General features: G+C 42.6%; 1 protein-coding gene across 1 annotated transcript in view; it reads left to right on the top strand.

The window, feature by feature from the left end:
- Positions 1–14,705, top strand: part of SEC13 (SEC13 homolog, nuclear pore and COPII component) — a gene marked incomplete at its 3' end in the record, with an annotated part of 47,668 nt that extends 32,963 nt beyond the window's left edge. Inside the window, exons 8-9 of the mRNA XM_024740180.1 lie at positions 526–672; positions 14,646–14,705. Coding sequence (XP_024595948.1) covers positions 526–672; positions 14,646–14,705 — 207 coding nt within the window. The remainder of the gene's footprint in view (positions 1–525; positions 673–14,645) is intronic.
- Between the last annotated feature and the right edge of the window lie 5 nt (positions 14,706–14,710).

The following is a 14,710-nucleotide window of genomic DNA, read 5'->3' on the forward strand; positions in this document are numbered from 1 at the left end:
TTTGTGTGTTCTGTTTTTGTTTGTTTTGTTTGTGTGTGTGTGTGTGTGTGTGTGTGTGTGTGTGTGTGTGTGTGTGTGTGTGTGTGTGTGTGTATGTGTGTTTTGTTTTGTTTTTTGGTCCCATCTCATTCTCTGAGTTTGGTGTTTAGACAGCTGTACCCATTCAGCTGAGAAAGTACAGAGCCAGAGGGAGCCAAAACAACGAAGTTACTTGGCAGATGTGAGGAAAGCCCCAGAGAAAATTTGAGAATTAGCGGTGCGGACAATGAAACCAGTATGAGGAAAGGAACCTGGGAGACTCCTGACCAATTTGAAGTGTGTTCCTGGGGTAAAGGGATAAAAGCAAGGGTGCTGGGCTGGAAATTAGTCCTCAAAGCTGTGAACACTGAGGAGGTCCTTGGCTGTGCTTTGCCCTGAATCCCCGACCCTATTCCTGCAAAAGTCCAATATAACTCCAGATTGAGAGGATGTCACCAGGTCAGGATTGCTGCCCCCATCTCCTGACTCTAGCCTGTCTTTTCCCAGGATGGTCGAGTGTTCATTTGGACCTGTGATGATGCCTCGGGCAATGCGTGGTCCCCCAAACTGCTGCACAAGTTCAATGATGTTGTATGGCATGTGAGCTGGTCCATCACAGCCAACATCCTAGCTGTCTCAGGCGGAGATAATAAGGTAAATACACCCTATTTCCATGACATGGCACACAGGGCCCTGTTTGTCTTTAGTTTGTCCAGTAGAGGGCACAGTTGAATCTTCCCTCTAATGGCAGGGTTGGGAGGAACCTGAATGAAGACTGTTTTGAGCATGTCTCTTATTTACATCATTAATTCTTACGACCCCCCACCCAACCCCGAGGGGTTGTATATCCCCCTTATACAGATAGAGAGGGCAACAGAGATTTGACTTGCATAGGGGTCATGAAGCTGTTAGGTGGCATAGCCAATAATCAGACCCAAGGTAAATCCAAAGCCACCACCCTGGCAGTCCATCACCCTGACCATTTGACAACCTCATCTTCATGGTAACGTTTAGTTATATGTAAAATACATATAACAAAGTTTACCATCTTAATTTTTTTAAGTGTACAGTTCTATAGTGTTAAGTATTGATACATCCACGTTATTCTGCAGTATCACTGTCAACAACCCACAACTCTTCATCCCAAACTGAAATTCTGTGCTCTTCAAACAGCACCTCCCCATTACCCCTCCCCCAGCCCCTAGCAACCCCTATTGTGCTCTCTGTCTCTATGAATGGACTACTACTGTAGGGACCTCCTGTAAATAGAATTATAAGGAATTTGGGTTTTTGTGACTGGCTTGTTTCACTTAGCACAGTGTCTTTTTTGGTTTTTTTTTTGAATTTTTGTATTCATTTTTTTTATACGGCAGGTTCTCATTAGTTATGCATTTTATACATATTAGTGTATATATACATGTCAATCCCAATCTCCCAATTCATCCCACCACCACCACCCCTGCTGCTTTCCCCCCTTGGTGTCCATACGTTTGTTCTCTACATCTGTGTTTCAATTTCTGCCCTGCAAACCAGTTCATCTGTACCATTTTTCTAGGTTCCACATATATGCGTTAATATACGATATTTATTTTTCTCTTTCTGACTTACTTCACTCTGTATGACAGTCTCTGCATCCATCCATTTCTCTACAAATGACCCCATTTTGTTCCTTTTTATGGCTGAGTGATATTCCATTGTATATATGTACCACATCTTCTTTATCCATTTGTCTGTCGATGGGCATTTAGGTTGCTTCCATGACCTGGCTGTTGTAAATAGTGCTGAAATGAATATTGGGGTGCATGTGTCTTTTTGAATTATGGTTTTCTCTCGGTATATGCCCAGTAGTGGGATTGCTGGGTCATATGGTAGTTCTATTTTTAGTTTTTTAAGGAACCTCCATACTGTTCTCCATAGTGGCTGTATCAATTTACATTCCCACCAACAGTGCAAGAGGGTTCCCTTTTCTCCACACCCTCTCCAGCATTTGTTGTTTGTAGATTTTCTGATGATGCCCATTCTAACTGGTGTGAGGTGATACCTCATTGTGGTTTTGATTTGCATTTCTCTAATAATTAGTGATGTTAAACAGCTTTTCATGTGCTTCTTGGCCATCCCTATGTCTTCTTTAGAGAAATGTCTATTTAGGTCTTCTGCCCACTTTTTGATTGGATTGTTTGTGTTTTTTTAATATTGAGCTGCATGAGCTGTTTATATATTTTGGAGATTAATCCTTTGTCCATTAATTCCTTTGCAAATATTCTCTCTCATTCTGGGCTTTCATCTTGTTTGTAGTTTCCTTTACTGTGCAAAAGCTTTTAAGTTTCATTAGGTCCCATTTGTTTATTTTTGTTTTTACTTCCGTTACTCTAGGAGGGGGATCAAAAAAGATCTTGCTGTGATTTATGTCAAAGAGTGTTCTGCCTATGTTTTCCTCTAAGAGTTTTATAGTGTCAAGTCTTACATTTAGGTCTCTAATCCATTTTGAGTTTATTTTTGTGAACTGTGTTAGGGAGTGTTCTAACTTCATTCTTTTACGTGTAGCTGTCCAGTTTTCCCAGCAGCACTTATTGAAGAGACTGTCTTTTCTCCATTGCATATCCTTGCCTCCTTTATCATAGATTAGGTTGACCATAGGTGCGTGGGGTTATCTCTGGGCTTTCTATCCTGTTCCGTTGATCTGTATTTCTGTTCTTGTGCCAGTACCATATTGCCTTGATTACTGTAGCTTTGTAGTATAGTCTGAAGTCAGGAAGCCTGATTCCTCCTGCTCTGTTTTTTTCCCTCAAGACTGCTTTGGCTATTTCAGGGTCTCTTGTGTCTCCATACAAGTTTTAAGATTTTTTGTTCTAGTTCTGTAAAAATGCCATTGATAATTTGATAGGTGTTGCATTGAATCTGTAGATTGCTTTGTGTAGAGTATAGTCATTTTCACAATATTGATTCTTCCAATCCAAGAACATGGTATATCTCTTCATCTGTTTGTATCGTCTTTAATTTCTTTCATCAGTGTCTTATAGTTTTCTGAGTACAGGTCTTTTGTCTCCCTAGGTAGGTTTATTCCTCGTTATTTTATTCTATTTGTTGCAGTGGTAAATGGGAGTGTTTCCCTAATTTCTCTTTCACATTTTTCATCATTAGTGTATAGGAATGCAAGAGATTTCTGTGCATTCATTTTGTATCCTGCAACTTTACCAAATTCATTGATTAGCTCTAGTAGTTTTCTGGTGGCATCTTTAAGATTCTCTATGTATAGTATCATGTCATCTGCAAACAGTGACAGTTATACTTCTTCTTTTCCAATTTGTATTCCTTTAGGTTCTTTTTCTTCTCTGATTGCCGTGGCTAGGACTTTCAAAAACTATGCTGAATAATAGTGGCGAGAGTGGACATCCTTGTCTTGTTCCTGATCTTAGAGGAAATGCATTCAGTTTTTCACATTGAGAATGATGTTTGCTGTGGGTTTGTTGTATATGGCCTTTATTATGTCGAGGTAGGTCCCCTCTATGCCCACTTTCTGGAGAGTTTTTAGTATAAATGAATGTTGAATTTCGTCAAAAGGTTTTTCTGCATCTATTGAGATGAAATGATCTCATGGTTTTTTAGTAACGTACTGTTCAGCCATGTGTTTGTGTTTTTTACGTTTTTTACTCTGTGATTGATTTCTAATCTCATAGCATTGTGGTCAGAAAAGATGCTTGATATGATTTTAATTTTCTTAAATTTACTGAGGCTTGATGCGTGACCCAAGATGTGATGTATCCTGGAGAACATTCCATGTGCACTTGAGAAGAAAGTGTAATCTGCTGTTTTTGGATGGAATGTCCTATAAGTATGAATGAAATCTGTCTGGTCTGTTGTGTCATTTACAGCTTGTGTTTCCATATTAATTTTCTGTTTGGATGATATGTCCATTGGTGTGAGGTGTTAAAGTCCCCCACTATTATTGTGTTACTGTCGATTTCCTCTTTTATAGCTGTTAGCAGAGCCTTGTGTATTGAGGTGCTCCTATGTTGCATACATATATACTGATAATTGTTATATCTTCTTCTTGGATTTATCCCTTGATCATAAAGTAGGGTCCTTGGTTGTTTTTTGTAACTTTCTTTATTTTAACGTCTATTTTTTCTGATATGAGTACTGCTGCTCCAGCCTTCTTTTGATTTCCATTTACATGGAATATCTTTTTCCATCCCCTCACTGTCAGTCTGTATGTGTCCCTAGGTCTGATGTGTGTCTCTTGTGATAGCATATATATGGGTTATGTTTTTGTATCCATTCAGTGAGCCTGTGTCTTTTGGTTGGAGCATTTAATCCATTCATGTTTAAGGTAATTATCGATATGTATGTTCCTATTACCATTTTCTTAGTTGTTGTGGGTTTGTTTTTTTAAAGGAATTCCTTTATTTTTATTATCTTTTTTTTTTTTTTTTTTGCGGTATGCAGGCCTCTCACCATTGTGGCCTCTCCCATTGCGGAGCACAGGCTCCGGACGCGTAGGCTCAGCTGCCGTGGCTCACGGGCCCAGCCGCTCCGCGGCATGTGGGATCTTCCCGGACCGGGGCACGAACCCGTGTCCCCTGCATCGGCAGGCAGACTCTCAACCACTGCGCCACCAGGGAAGCCCTATTATCATTTTTTATTTATTTTTTATTTTTGGCTGTGTTGGGTCTTTGTTTCTGTGCAAGGGCTTTCTCTAGTTGCAGCAAGTGGGGGCCACTCTTCATCGCAGTGCGCGGGCCTCTCACTATTGTGGCTCTCTTGTTGCGGAGCACAGGCTGTAGACACACAGGCTCAGTAGTTGTGGCTCACGGGCCCAGTTGCTCTGCGACATGTGGGATCCTCTCAGACCAGGGCTCGAACCCGTGTCCCCTGCATTGGCAGGCTGACTGTCAACCACTGTGCCACCAGGGAAGCCCTTGTGGGTTTGTTTTTGTAGGTCCTTTTCTTCTGTTGTGTTTCTCACTTAGAGAAGTTCCTTTAGCATTTGTTGTAGAGCTGGTTTGGTGGTGCTGAATTCTCTTAGCTTTGGCTTGTCTGTAAAGCTTTTGATTTCTCCATCGAATCTGAATGAGATCCTTGCCGGGTAGAGTAATCTTGGTTGTAGGTTCTTCCCTTGCATCACTTTAAATATGTCATGCCACTCCCTTCTGGCTTGTAGAGTTTCTGCCGAGAAATCGCTGTTAACCTTATGGGAGTTCCCTTGCATATTATTTGTCGTTTTTCCCTTGCTGCTTTCAGTAATTTTTCTTTGTCTTTAATTTTTGCCAATTTGATTACTATGTGTCTCCACGTGTTTCTCCTTGGGTTTGTCCTGCCTGGGACTTTCTGTGCTTCCTGGACTTGGGTGGCTATTTCCTTTCCCATGTTAGGGAAGTTTTTGACTACAATCTCTTCAAATATTTTCTCGGGTCCTTTCTCTCTCTCTCTTCTCCTTCTGGGACCCCTATAATGCGAATGTTGTTGTGTTTAATGTTGTCCCAGAGGTCTCTTAGGCTGTCTTCAATTCTTTTCATTCTTTTTTCTTTATTCTGTTCTACAGCAGTGAATTCCACCATTCTGTCTTCCAGGTCACTTATCCGTTCTTCTGCCTCAATTATTCTACTATTGAGTCCTTCTAGTGTATTTTTCATTTCAGTTATTGTATTTTTCATCTCTTTTTGTTCTTTAATTCTTCTAGGTCTTTGTTAAAAATTTTCTTGCATCTTCTCGATCTTTGCCTCCATTGTTTTTCCGAGGTCCTGGATCATCTTCACTATCATTATTCTGAATTCTTTTTCTGGAAGGTTGCCTATCTCCACTTCACTTAGTTGTTTTTCTGGGGTTTTATCTTGTTCCTTCATCTGGTACAAAGTCCTCTGCCTTTTCATCTTGTCTATCTTTCTGTGAATGTGGTTTTCCTTCCCTAGGTTGCGGAATTGTAGTTCTTCTTGCTTCTGCTGTCTGCCCTCTGGTGGATGAGTCTATCTAAGAGGCTTGTGCAAACTTCCTGATGGAAGGGGGGTTAGAGCTGGGTGTTTCCCTGGCAGGCAGAGCTCAGTAAAACTTTAATCCACCTTTTTGCTGATGGGTGGGGCTGAGTTCCCTCCCTGTTGGTTGTTTGGCCTGAAGCCCTCTCCAGCATTTGTTATTTGTAGCCTTTTTGATGGTGGCCATTCTGATTGGTGCGAAGTGGTACCTCACACCTACCTCATTGTAGTTTTGATCTGCACTTGGCGTAGTGTCGTCATCTGTGTTGTAGCTCGCCTGTGTTGTAGCGTATGTCATAGTTTCTTCCTTTTGAAAGCTGAATGATATTCCATTGTGCCACATGTTATTTATCCATTCTCTGTTAATAGACACTGGGGCGCTTCCACCTTTTGGCTATTGTGAATAATGCTGCAATGCACGTGGGTGTGCAAGTAATATCTCTTCGAGACCCTCTGCAGACAGCTTTTACCCAGCCTAGGGTCCCTTTTGGGTTCAGTGGTCCCAGAAAGATCCATCAAGCCCTATCTGAAAGCCATAGAATGTGAGCTGGAATGACCCTCAAAGGATAGCTAATCCAACCCTATTTCTAGTGAGTGCCAATATCAGGACTAGTACCCAGGTCTGGTAGCACCCAGGACAGGCTACTGTACCCTGACTGCCCTCAGTAGTGTTTACAAATCAGTGGGCAAGTACCTGGTTGTACGTTCCACGTTTTGGGGTCTGCTGTCTTCTGTGCTTCTTGCTCTTCCTTACAAGCGTGTTTCCCACAAAGAGCTCAGCGCTATTGCTGTCTTTATAGCATTCCTTCGCTGAAGGACTTAGTATGATTTCACTTCAGACCATTCTACACAGTGCATGTTTAGTGAATAAAGTCTATCCCTAAGGCAGCAGTTCTTAGAATCATTTTTTTTATCAAGTTAATGTACATAGCTTTAGGTAGTTTTTATTTGGTTGTTTGTTTTTTGGCTGCCTTTGGTCTTCATTGCGGCGAGCGGGGGCTAGTCTTCGTTGCGGTGCGTGGACTTCTTATTGCGGTGGCTTCTCTTGTTGCGGAGCATGGGCTTTAGGCATGTGGGCTCAGTAGTTGTGGCTCCCGGGCTGTAGAGCACAGGCTCAGTAGTTGTGGCGCACGTACATGCACACACTGCTTTGTGTGTGCCCTCCAGGAGTCGCGTTTCTGTTCCCCCCAGTCCTGTGAAGGTCCTGCAATCAAATCCCACTAGGCTTCAATGTCTGATTCTCTAGGAATTTCTCCTCCTGTTGCCGTATCCTGTGGTTGGGAAGCCTGACGTGGGGCTCAGAACCTTCAGTCCAGTGGGTGGACTCCTGTGGTATACGTGTCCTCCAGTTTATGAGTCACCACCCAGCAGTCACGGGATTTGATTGTATTGCGATTGCGCCCCTCCTACCATCTCATTGTGGCTCCTCCTTTGTCCTTGCCTGGGGGGTATCTTTTTTGGTGAGTTCCAGTGTCTTCTGTCGATGACTGTTCAGCAGTCTGCTGTGACTCTGGTGCTCTCGCTGTTGGGAGTGAGAGCCCGTCCCTGTACTCTGCCATCTTGAACCAGTCTCAGCAGTGTCTTTTTTTTTATTATTGAAGTATAGTTGATTTAAAATGTGTTAATTTCTGCTGTACAGCAAAGTGATTCAGTTATGTGTATCCACATTCTTTTTTATATTTCCTTCCATTATGATTTATTACAGGATATTGAATAGTTTCCTGTGCTATATAGTAGGACCTTGTTGTTTATCCATTCTATATATAACAGTTTGCATCTGCTAATCCCAAACTCCCAGTCCATCCATCCTGCACCCCCCATCCACCTTGGCAACCAGAAGTCTGTTCTGCATGTCTCGGAGTCTCTTTCATAGATAAGTCCGTGTCATATTTTAGATTCCACATACAAGCGATATCACGTGGTACCTGTCGTTCTCTTTCTGGCTCACTTCACTTGATATGATGCTCTCTAGGCCCGTCCACATTGCTGCAGATAGCATTGATCTTTTTTATGCCTGAGTAATATTCCGTTGCATGTGTTTCACATCTTCTTTATCCGTTCATCTGTCAGTGGACATTTAGGTTGTTTCCAACTCTTAGCTCTTGTAAATAGTGCTGCTGTGAACATAGGGGGCATGTATCTTTCTGAATTAGAGCTTTCTCTGGATATATGCCCAGGAGTGGGATTGCTGGATCATATTGGTAGCTCTGTTTTTAGGTTTTTGAGGAACGTCCATACTGTTTTCCATAGTGGCTGCACCAGTTTACGTTCCCACTGTCAGTGTAGGAGGGTTCCCTTCTCTCCACGCCCAGATTTTTTTTGTAATGCAGTCTAATTTTCCCTGTACGGAGGCAAACCTTTTCAGCTTGTAGCTGCTGCTTCTGCTGTTTACTTCAGTGTATAAATAACATACCTATTAATCTGTTGTCTTCCTCTACCATGGTTCTCAAACTTTAGCATTGCTAAACTTGTTAAAACAGATTACCCACCCCACCCCTAGAGCTTCTGAACCAGTGGATCTGGGCTGGGACCCCAAAATTTGCGTTTTTAACAAGTTCCCAGATGCTCCACACACTCTGGTCTGGGACCACATTTTGAGAACCACTCTAACACCCCATAACCTCTCACTGGAGCTCTGTCAATTTGGTTAAACGGCATCCATGTTTACATTATTATTATTGCCAATATTTCATGTTACATCATTATTCACAGCATTGCCCCTCAGTTACTGTTATTCATATGCTTTTCGTTTAATCTTTTCTTCCAGTTTTAGTGATATAATTGATATACATCACTGTATAAGTTAACAGTGTACAGCATAATGGTTTTGACTTGCATGTACTGTTAAATGATTACCGCTATAAATTTAGTTAGCATCCATCATCTCATATAGATATAATAGAGAAAAAAATTACTTTCCTTGTGATGTTACCTCTTAGGATCTACTCTCAATAGTTTTCATATATATTATACATGTGTTAGCTGTAGTCATCATGCTGTACATTACATACCAGTACTTGTTTATCATGCAACTGGAAGTTTGTCATGCACATCGAGTTTTGACCACCTTCCTCCTATTCCCCCTCCCCCACACACTGCCTCTGGTCATCATGAATCTGACAGCTTTCTGTTTGGTTTTGTTTTTAGATTACACATCCAAGGGAGATAGCACAGTTGCCTTTCACTGTCTTACTCTTTTCACTGAGCATAATGCCCTCAGGGTCCATATATGTTGTCACAAATATCAAATATTCTTTGTTTTCTATGGCTTAATAATACTCCATTTTATGTGTGTGTATATTTATATATAAATACAACTTAATTATTCACCCCTCTGTTGATGGTCAGTTAGGTTGTTTCCATGTATTGCTAATTGTAAATACTGCTGTTATGAACTTGGGGACTCAAATGTCTTTTCAAGTTAGTGGGTTTTTTCGTTTTTTGGGGTTTTTTTGTTTTTAACATCTTTATTGGGGTATAACTGCTTTACAATGGTGTGTTAGTTTCTGCTTTACAACAAAGTGAATTAGTTACACATATACATATGTCCCCACATCTCTTCCCTCTTGCCTGTCCCTCCCTCCCACCCTCCCTATCCCACCCCTCTAGGTGGTCACAAAGCACTGAGCCCGATATCCCTGTGCCATGTGGCTGCTTCCCACTAGCTATCTACCTTACGTTTGTTAGTGTATATATGTCCATGCCTCTCTCTTGCCCTGTCACAGCTCACCCTTCCCCCTCCCCATATGCTCAAAAGTTAGTGTTTCATTTCCTTTGGATTTATACCCAGAAGTGGAATTGCTGGATCATATGGCAGGTCTATTTTTAATTTTTTTTAGTTTGTTTTATTGAAGTATGGTTTATTTACAATGTTGTATTAATTTCTGCTTTACAGCAAAGTGATTCATTTACACATATATATATATATATTCTTCTTCGTACTCCTTTCCATTACGGTTTATCACATGATATTGAATATATTGCCATGTACTGTACAGTAGGACCTTGTTGTTTGTGCATTCTATATACACTACTTTGCATTTCCTAATCCCAGACTCCCAATAGATCACTCCCACACCCCCCATCTAGCTTGGCAACCAGAAGTCTGTTCTCTAAAGTCTTGGAGTCTGTTTCATAGATAATTTGTCATATTTTATTTCACATGTAAGTGATATCATATGGTATTTGTCTTTCTCATCATGACTTACATCACTTGATATAATATCTGCGTCCGCCCATGTTGGTAGAAGTGACATTATATTGTTCTTTTTTATAATAATATTCCATTGTATATATGTAGCACATATTCTTTACCCATTCTTCTGTCAGTGGACGTTTAGGTTGTTTCCATGTCTTGCCTATTCTAAATAGTGCTGCTGTGAACATAGGGGTGCATGTACTTTTTCCAGTTATACTTTTATCTACGTATGTGGCAAGGAGTGGGACTGCTGAATTATATGGTAGCTATGTGTTTACTGTTTGAGGAACCTCCATTCTTTTCTCCATAGTAGTTATTACCAGATGGCAGTCCCACCAAAAACATAGGAGGGCTCCCTTTCCTCCATGCCCTCTGCTACATGTATTGTTTGTAGACTTTTTGTCCATGGTGCCTCCTTGCCGTTTTGATTTCCAATTCTCTAACATTAGGAATGCTCAGCATCTTTTCATGTGCCTCTTTTTAACACTATGAGTAAAATGTACCTCTGGAAATTGGCCTCCTAAAACTGGGCCCTGTTTTGAATTCCTTTCCTATTACCTGCTCCTGGGCATTTCGTGACGGCAGGGGTCTTTACAGGCTCACAGGCTTTGAGAATATGAAGTTCCCCTGAGCACCTGCTTTAAAGTTGTTGTTACTGGAAACGGCCAAAAGGCGGCAGGATTTTTTCATGCCCAGCTCTGGTTACACCTGCATGTACAGCCTAGGGGACGTCGTGTTCCTGGGTTGTGAATTAGTGGAATGTGTCAGCACAAACACCCAAGGGCTTGTATCTCATTACTTCATTTCCCCCTTCCCAGACAGGTCCTAACCCCTGCAAAACCCCAGTGCTGAGGGTGCTGTCCTACATGGGTGGGGTGACCCTAATGAAGGCAGCTGAAGGTGGGAAGGCCACCACCAGCAGACGTGGAGGCTAGGAGACTATTCAGAGCTCTTCCCGGCCAGAGGGTCCACCATCCTCTGGGTGCACTAGGTTGGCTTTAGCTGTGGGGAGGGGGGGCGGTCTGCCTGGATCTGGAGATTGTGGTGACATCCCCAGGGGACCAGACACTCCAGGTCCAAGGGGGGCTCATTTGCTGGTACATCCTCCCCAGCTCCCTCAGGCCCAGAACACTCCAGCCTTGTGTTGCTGGCTGCCCAGGCTCCAGGGGTGTGATAGTAGCCCAGGTTCCCCAAGCCAACATGGAATAGAGGAGGCATTTTTCTCTTTTTATTGTATTTTCTTTTTACTTCTGATTTTAGTTTGGAGTGTTGTACATTTACAGTGTTTTTGTTTCCGGTGTACAGTGACGTGTTTCAGTTATGCAGATACATATATCTGTTCTCTCTCGGACTCTGTTCCCCTATTGGTTGTGACAGATCGTTGAGTAGAGTTCCTTGTGCTCCACAGAAGGTCCTTGTTGATTATCCATTTTATAAATATTAGTGTGTACAGGTTAATCCCAACCATGGCATTTGTCCCTCCCCCCATACTTTCCCCCTTGGTAACCCTAAGTTTCTTTTCTGTGAGTCTGTTTCTGTTTTGTACGTTAGTTCACGCCTATCAATTTTTAGATTCCACCTCTTCCTGAAATCATATCTGTTCTTCTCTGACTTGCTTCACTTAGTATGATCTCTAGGTCCCTCCACCTTGCTGCCAATGGCATTATTTCATTCTTTTTTATGCCTGAGTGTTCAATCCATTGTATATATGTACCACATGTTCTCTCCATCCGCCCGTGGATGGAGATTGTGGTTGCTTCCGAACCTTGAGTGTTGTAGGTCTTGGTGTAGTCAGTGAATGTACAAGTGTTGGCTTTCCAAGTATGGTTATCTGCAGATGTGTGCCCAGCAGTGGGCTTGCTGGATCATATGGTAGCTCTGTTTGTGGTGGTTTAAGGAACCTCTGTAGTGTTCTCCATAGTGGCTCTACAAATTTACATTCCCCCCAGTGGTGTAGGAGGGTTCCCTTTTCTCCTTGGCCTCTCCAGCATTTATTGTTTGCAGACTTTTTGATGATGGCCGTTCTGACAGGTGTGAGGTGATAGCTTGTTGGAGTTTGATGTCTCTAATGATTAGTGATGTTGAGCATCTTTTGTTTTTTGGCATTCTGTATGTCTTCTTCGGAAAAATGTGTATTTAGATTTTCCACCCATATTTGGATTAGGTTGTTTTCTTGATATTGAGCTGCATGTACTTGATACTGAGCTGCATGTATATTTTGGAGATTAATCTTTTGTCTGTTTCATTTGCAAATATTTTCTCCCATTCTGAGGGTTGTCTTTTCGTCTTGTTTATGGTTTGATTTGCTGTGCAAGGTCTTAAGTTTCATTAGGTCCCATTGTTTGTTTTTATTTCCATTACTCTAGGAGGTGGGTCAAAAAAGATCTTACTGTGATTTATGTCATAGAGTGTTCTGCCTTGTTTTCCTCTAAGAGTTTGATAGTGTCTGGCCTTACATTTAGGTCTTTAATCCATTTTGAGTTTCTTTTTGTGTATGGTGTTAGGAAGTGTTCTAATTTCCTTCTTTTACATAAAGCTGTCCAGTTTTCCCAGCCCACTTATTGAAGAGACTGTCTTTTCCCCATTGTACATCCTTTGCCTCCTTTGTCATACATTAGCTGACCATAGGTGCGTGGGTTTATCTCTGGGCTTTCTGTCCTGTACAGTTGATTTTGTACCAGTACCATACTCTCTTGCTTACTGCAGCTTTGTAGTATACTTTGAAGTCGGGGAGCCTGATTCCTCCAGCTCTGTTTTTCTTTCTCAAGATTGCTTTGGCTATTCAGGGTCTTTTGTGTTTTCATACAAATTGTGAAATTTTTTGTTCTAGTTCTGTGAAAAATGCCATTGGTAGTTTGATAGGGATTGCATTGAACCTGTAGATTGCTTTGGGTAGTAGAGTCATTTTCACAATATTGATTCTTCCAATCCAAGAACATGGTATATCTCTCCATCTGTTGGTATCATCATCTTTAATTTCTTTCATCAGTGTCTTTTATAGTTTTCTGCATACAGGTCTGTTGCCTCCTTAGGTAGGTTTATTCCTGGGTATTTTATTCTTTTTGTTTGAGTGGTAAATGGGAGTCTTTGCTTAATTTCTCTGATTTTTCATTGTTAGTTTATAGGCATGCAGGAGATTGGAAGTGGGCTTCTTGACAGTTCGAAGAATTCATTGTACCTCTGGAAGTGTGCAGAGTCAGCTCAATTTGGGTTTCTGGCTTTCTCTCCTGTGAGTGTTCTTAGGTGAAAGGACCTGCTGTTAAGTTCTGTTTTGGGTTGAGGCACTTTTTTCAACTCTGAATATGCCACTGGCTGAGATCAGGTAGATAGGACAGCTGGTTTCTTTCCCTGCACTAGTGAGGCTGGAGCATCAGCTTCACAGCTGCCTGGATTCTCTGGTCAGGCTTGCTAGACAGTCAGGACTGGCTACTCGACTCAGCAGTAGGTGAGGCTAGAATTACCTTCCTTGCCCTGGCAGTACCCAGCAGAATGGGACCCAGAGAATGCATGGCTTATTTTGGGGGGAGCTGAAGAGTCAAGAGTGTGCACTGAATTCCTGATCAGGTGAGGCCACCGGATTTGCTATGCAGACAGTGAATGCCACTGGCAGTGCTTTCTATTCCCGTGTTACCTTAAGCAGGGTTGTTGACCGGCTATGTGGCTTCGCTGGTTGGGCAGTCCAAAGGCTGTACTCAGTAGCAAGTGCAGCTATGGACTGGTGTGCTTTCCAGGGAAGCAGCTTTAAGGTTACTAATGCTTTGTTTGTGGTCTGGACTGAAGCCTACCTGTGCCCCAGCTTCCCTGTCAGAACAGACTCACTTGGGCCCTGCAGGTAGGGACTCAGGCTCTGGAGATCTGCGTGCTGGTTGTTGGAAGCCCTCTCTGGTCACAGTCTGATTCTCAGCAGCTGGGCCTCACAGATTCAGCTGCAATCCTGGTGGAGCAAAACCAGAGTATGAGCACGATGCAGTGGGAGGGGGGAACAGGTGCTGGATGTCACTGGAGGGGCCAGAGCCTCAGGGGAGGCCGCTCCCCGGGGTACTGTGCCAGCCCCTGGAAGGGATGCTGGGATCAACATGTGGCCCCTTCTTACCTTCAAACGCAGTTGGTCTCAGTGTCCACAGTGCAGGACACTTCAGCCTCACTGCTGTGCTGTAGGATTTGTTCACTGGTGTGTCTCTATGAATAGCTGTTAGTTCTTCTTTGGAGGGAAAGTGAAGCCGTGAACAAGTTGTGTCACCATCTTCATGACATCACTCTCCATACTCCTCCTTTCTTACTCTGTGTGGATACTTTTTCCTTTACTTCCATTTTGGTGGGATTTCAGTGGGGGGAACCAAAGTAAGTTTACCCACAAGACTGAGCTGTAGCTCTTGCTGGAGATCTTTGCCCTCTTTAGAGAACCCAGGGAGGTATGGGCAGGGATACATACCTGTAATGATGTGTGTACTGGCTTGCAGGTGACCCTGTGGAAGGAGTCGGTTGACGGGCAGTGGGTGTGCATCAGTGATGTCAACAAGGGCCA

This window comes from Neophocaena asiaeorientalis, unplaced genomic scaffold (genome assembly GCF_003031525.2).
Source record: "Neophocaena asiaeorientalis asiaeorientalis breed wild unplaced genomic scaffold, Neophocaena_asiaeorientalis_V1.1 scaffold75, whole genome shotgun sequence".
NCBI lineage: Eukaryota > Metazoa > Chordata > Mammalia > Artiodactyla > Phocoenidae > Neophocaena > Neophocaena asiaeorientalis.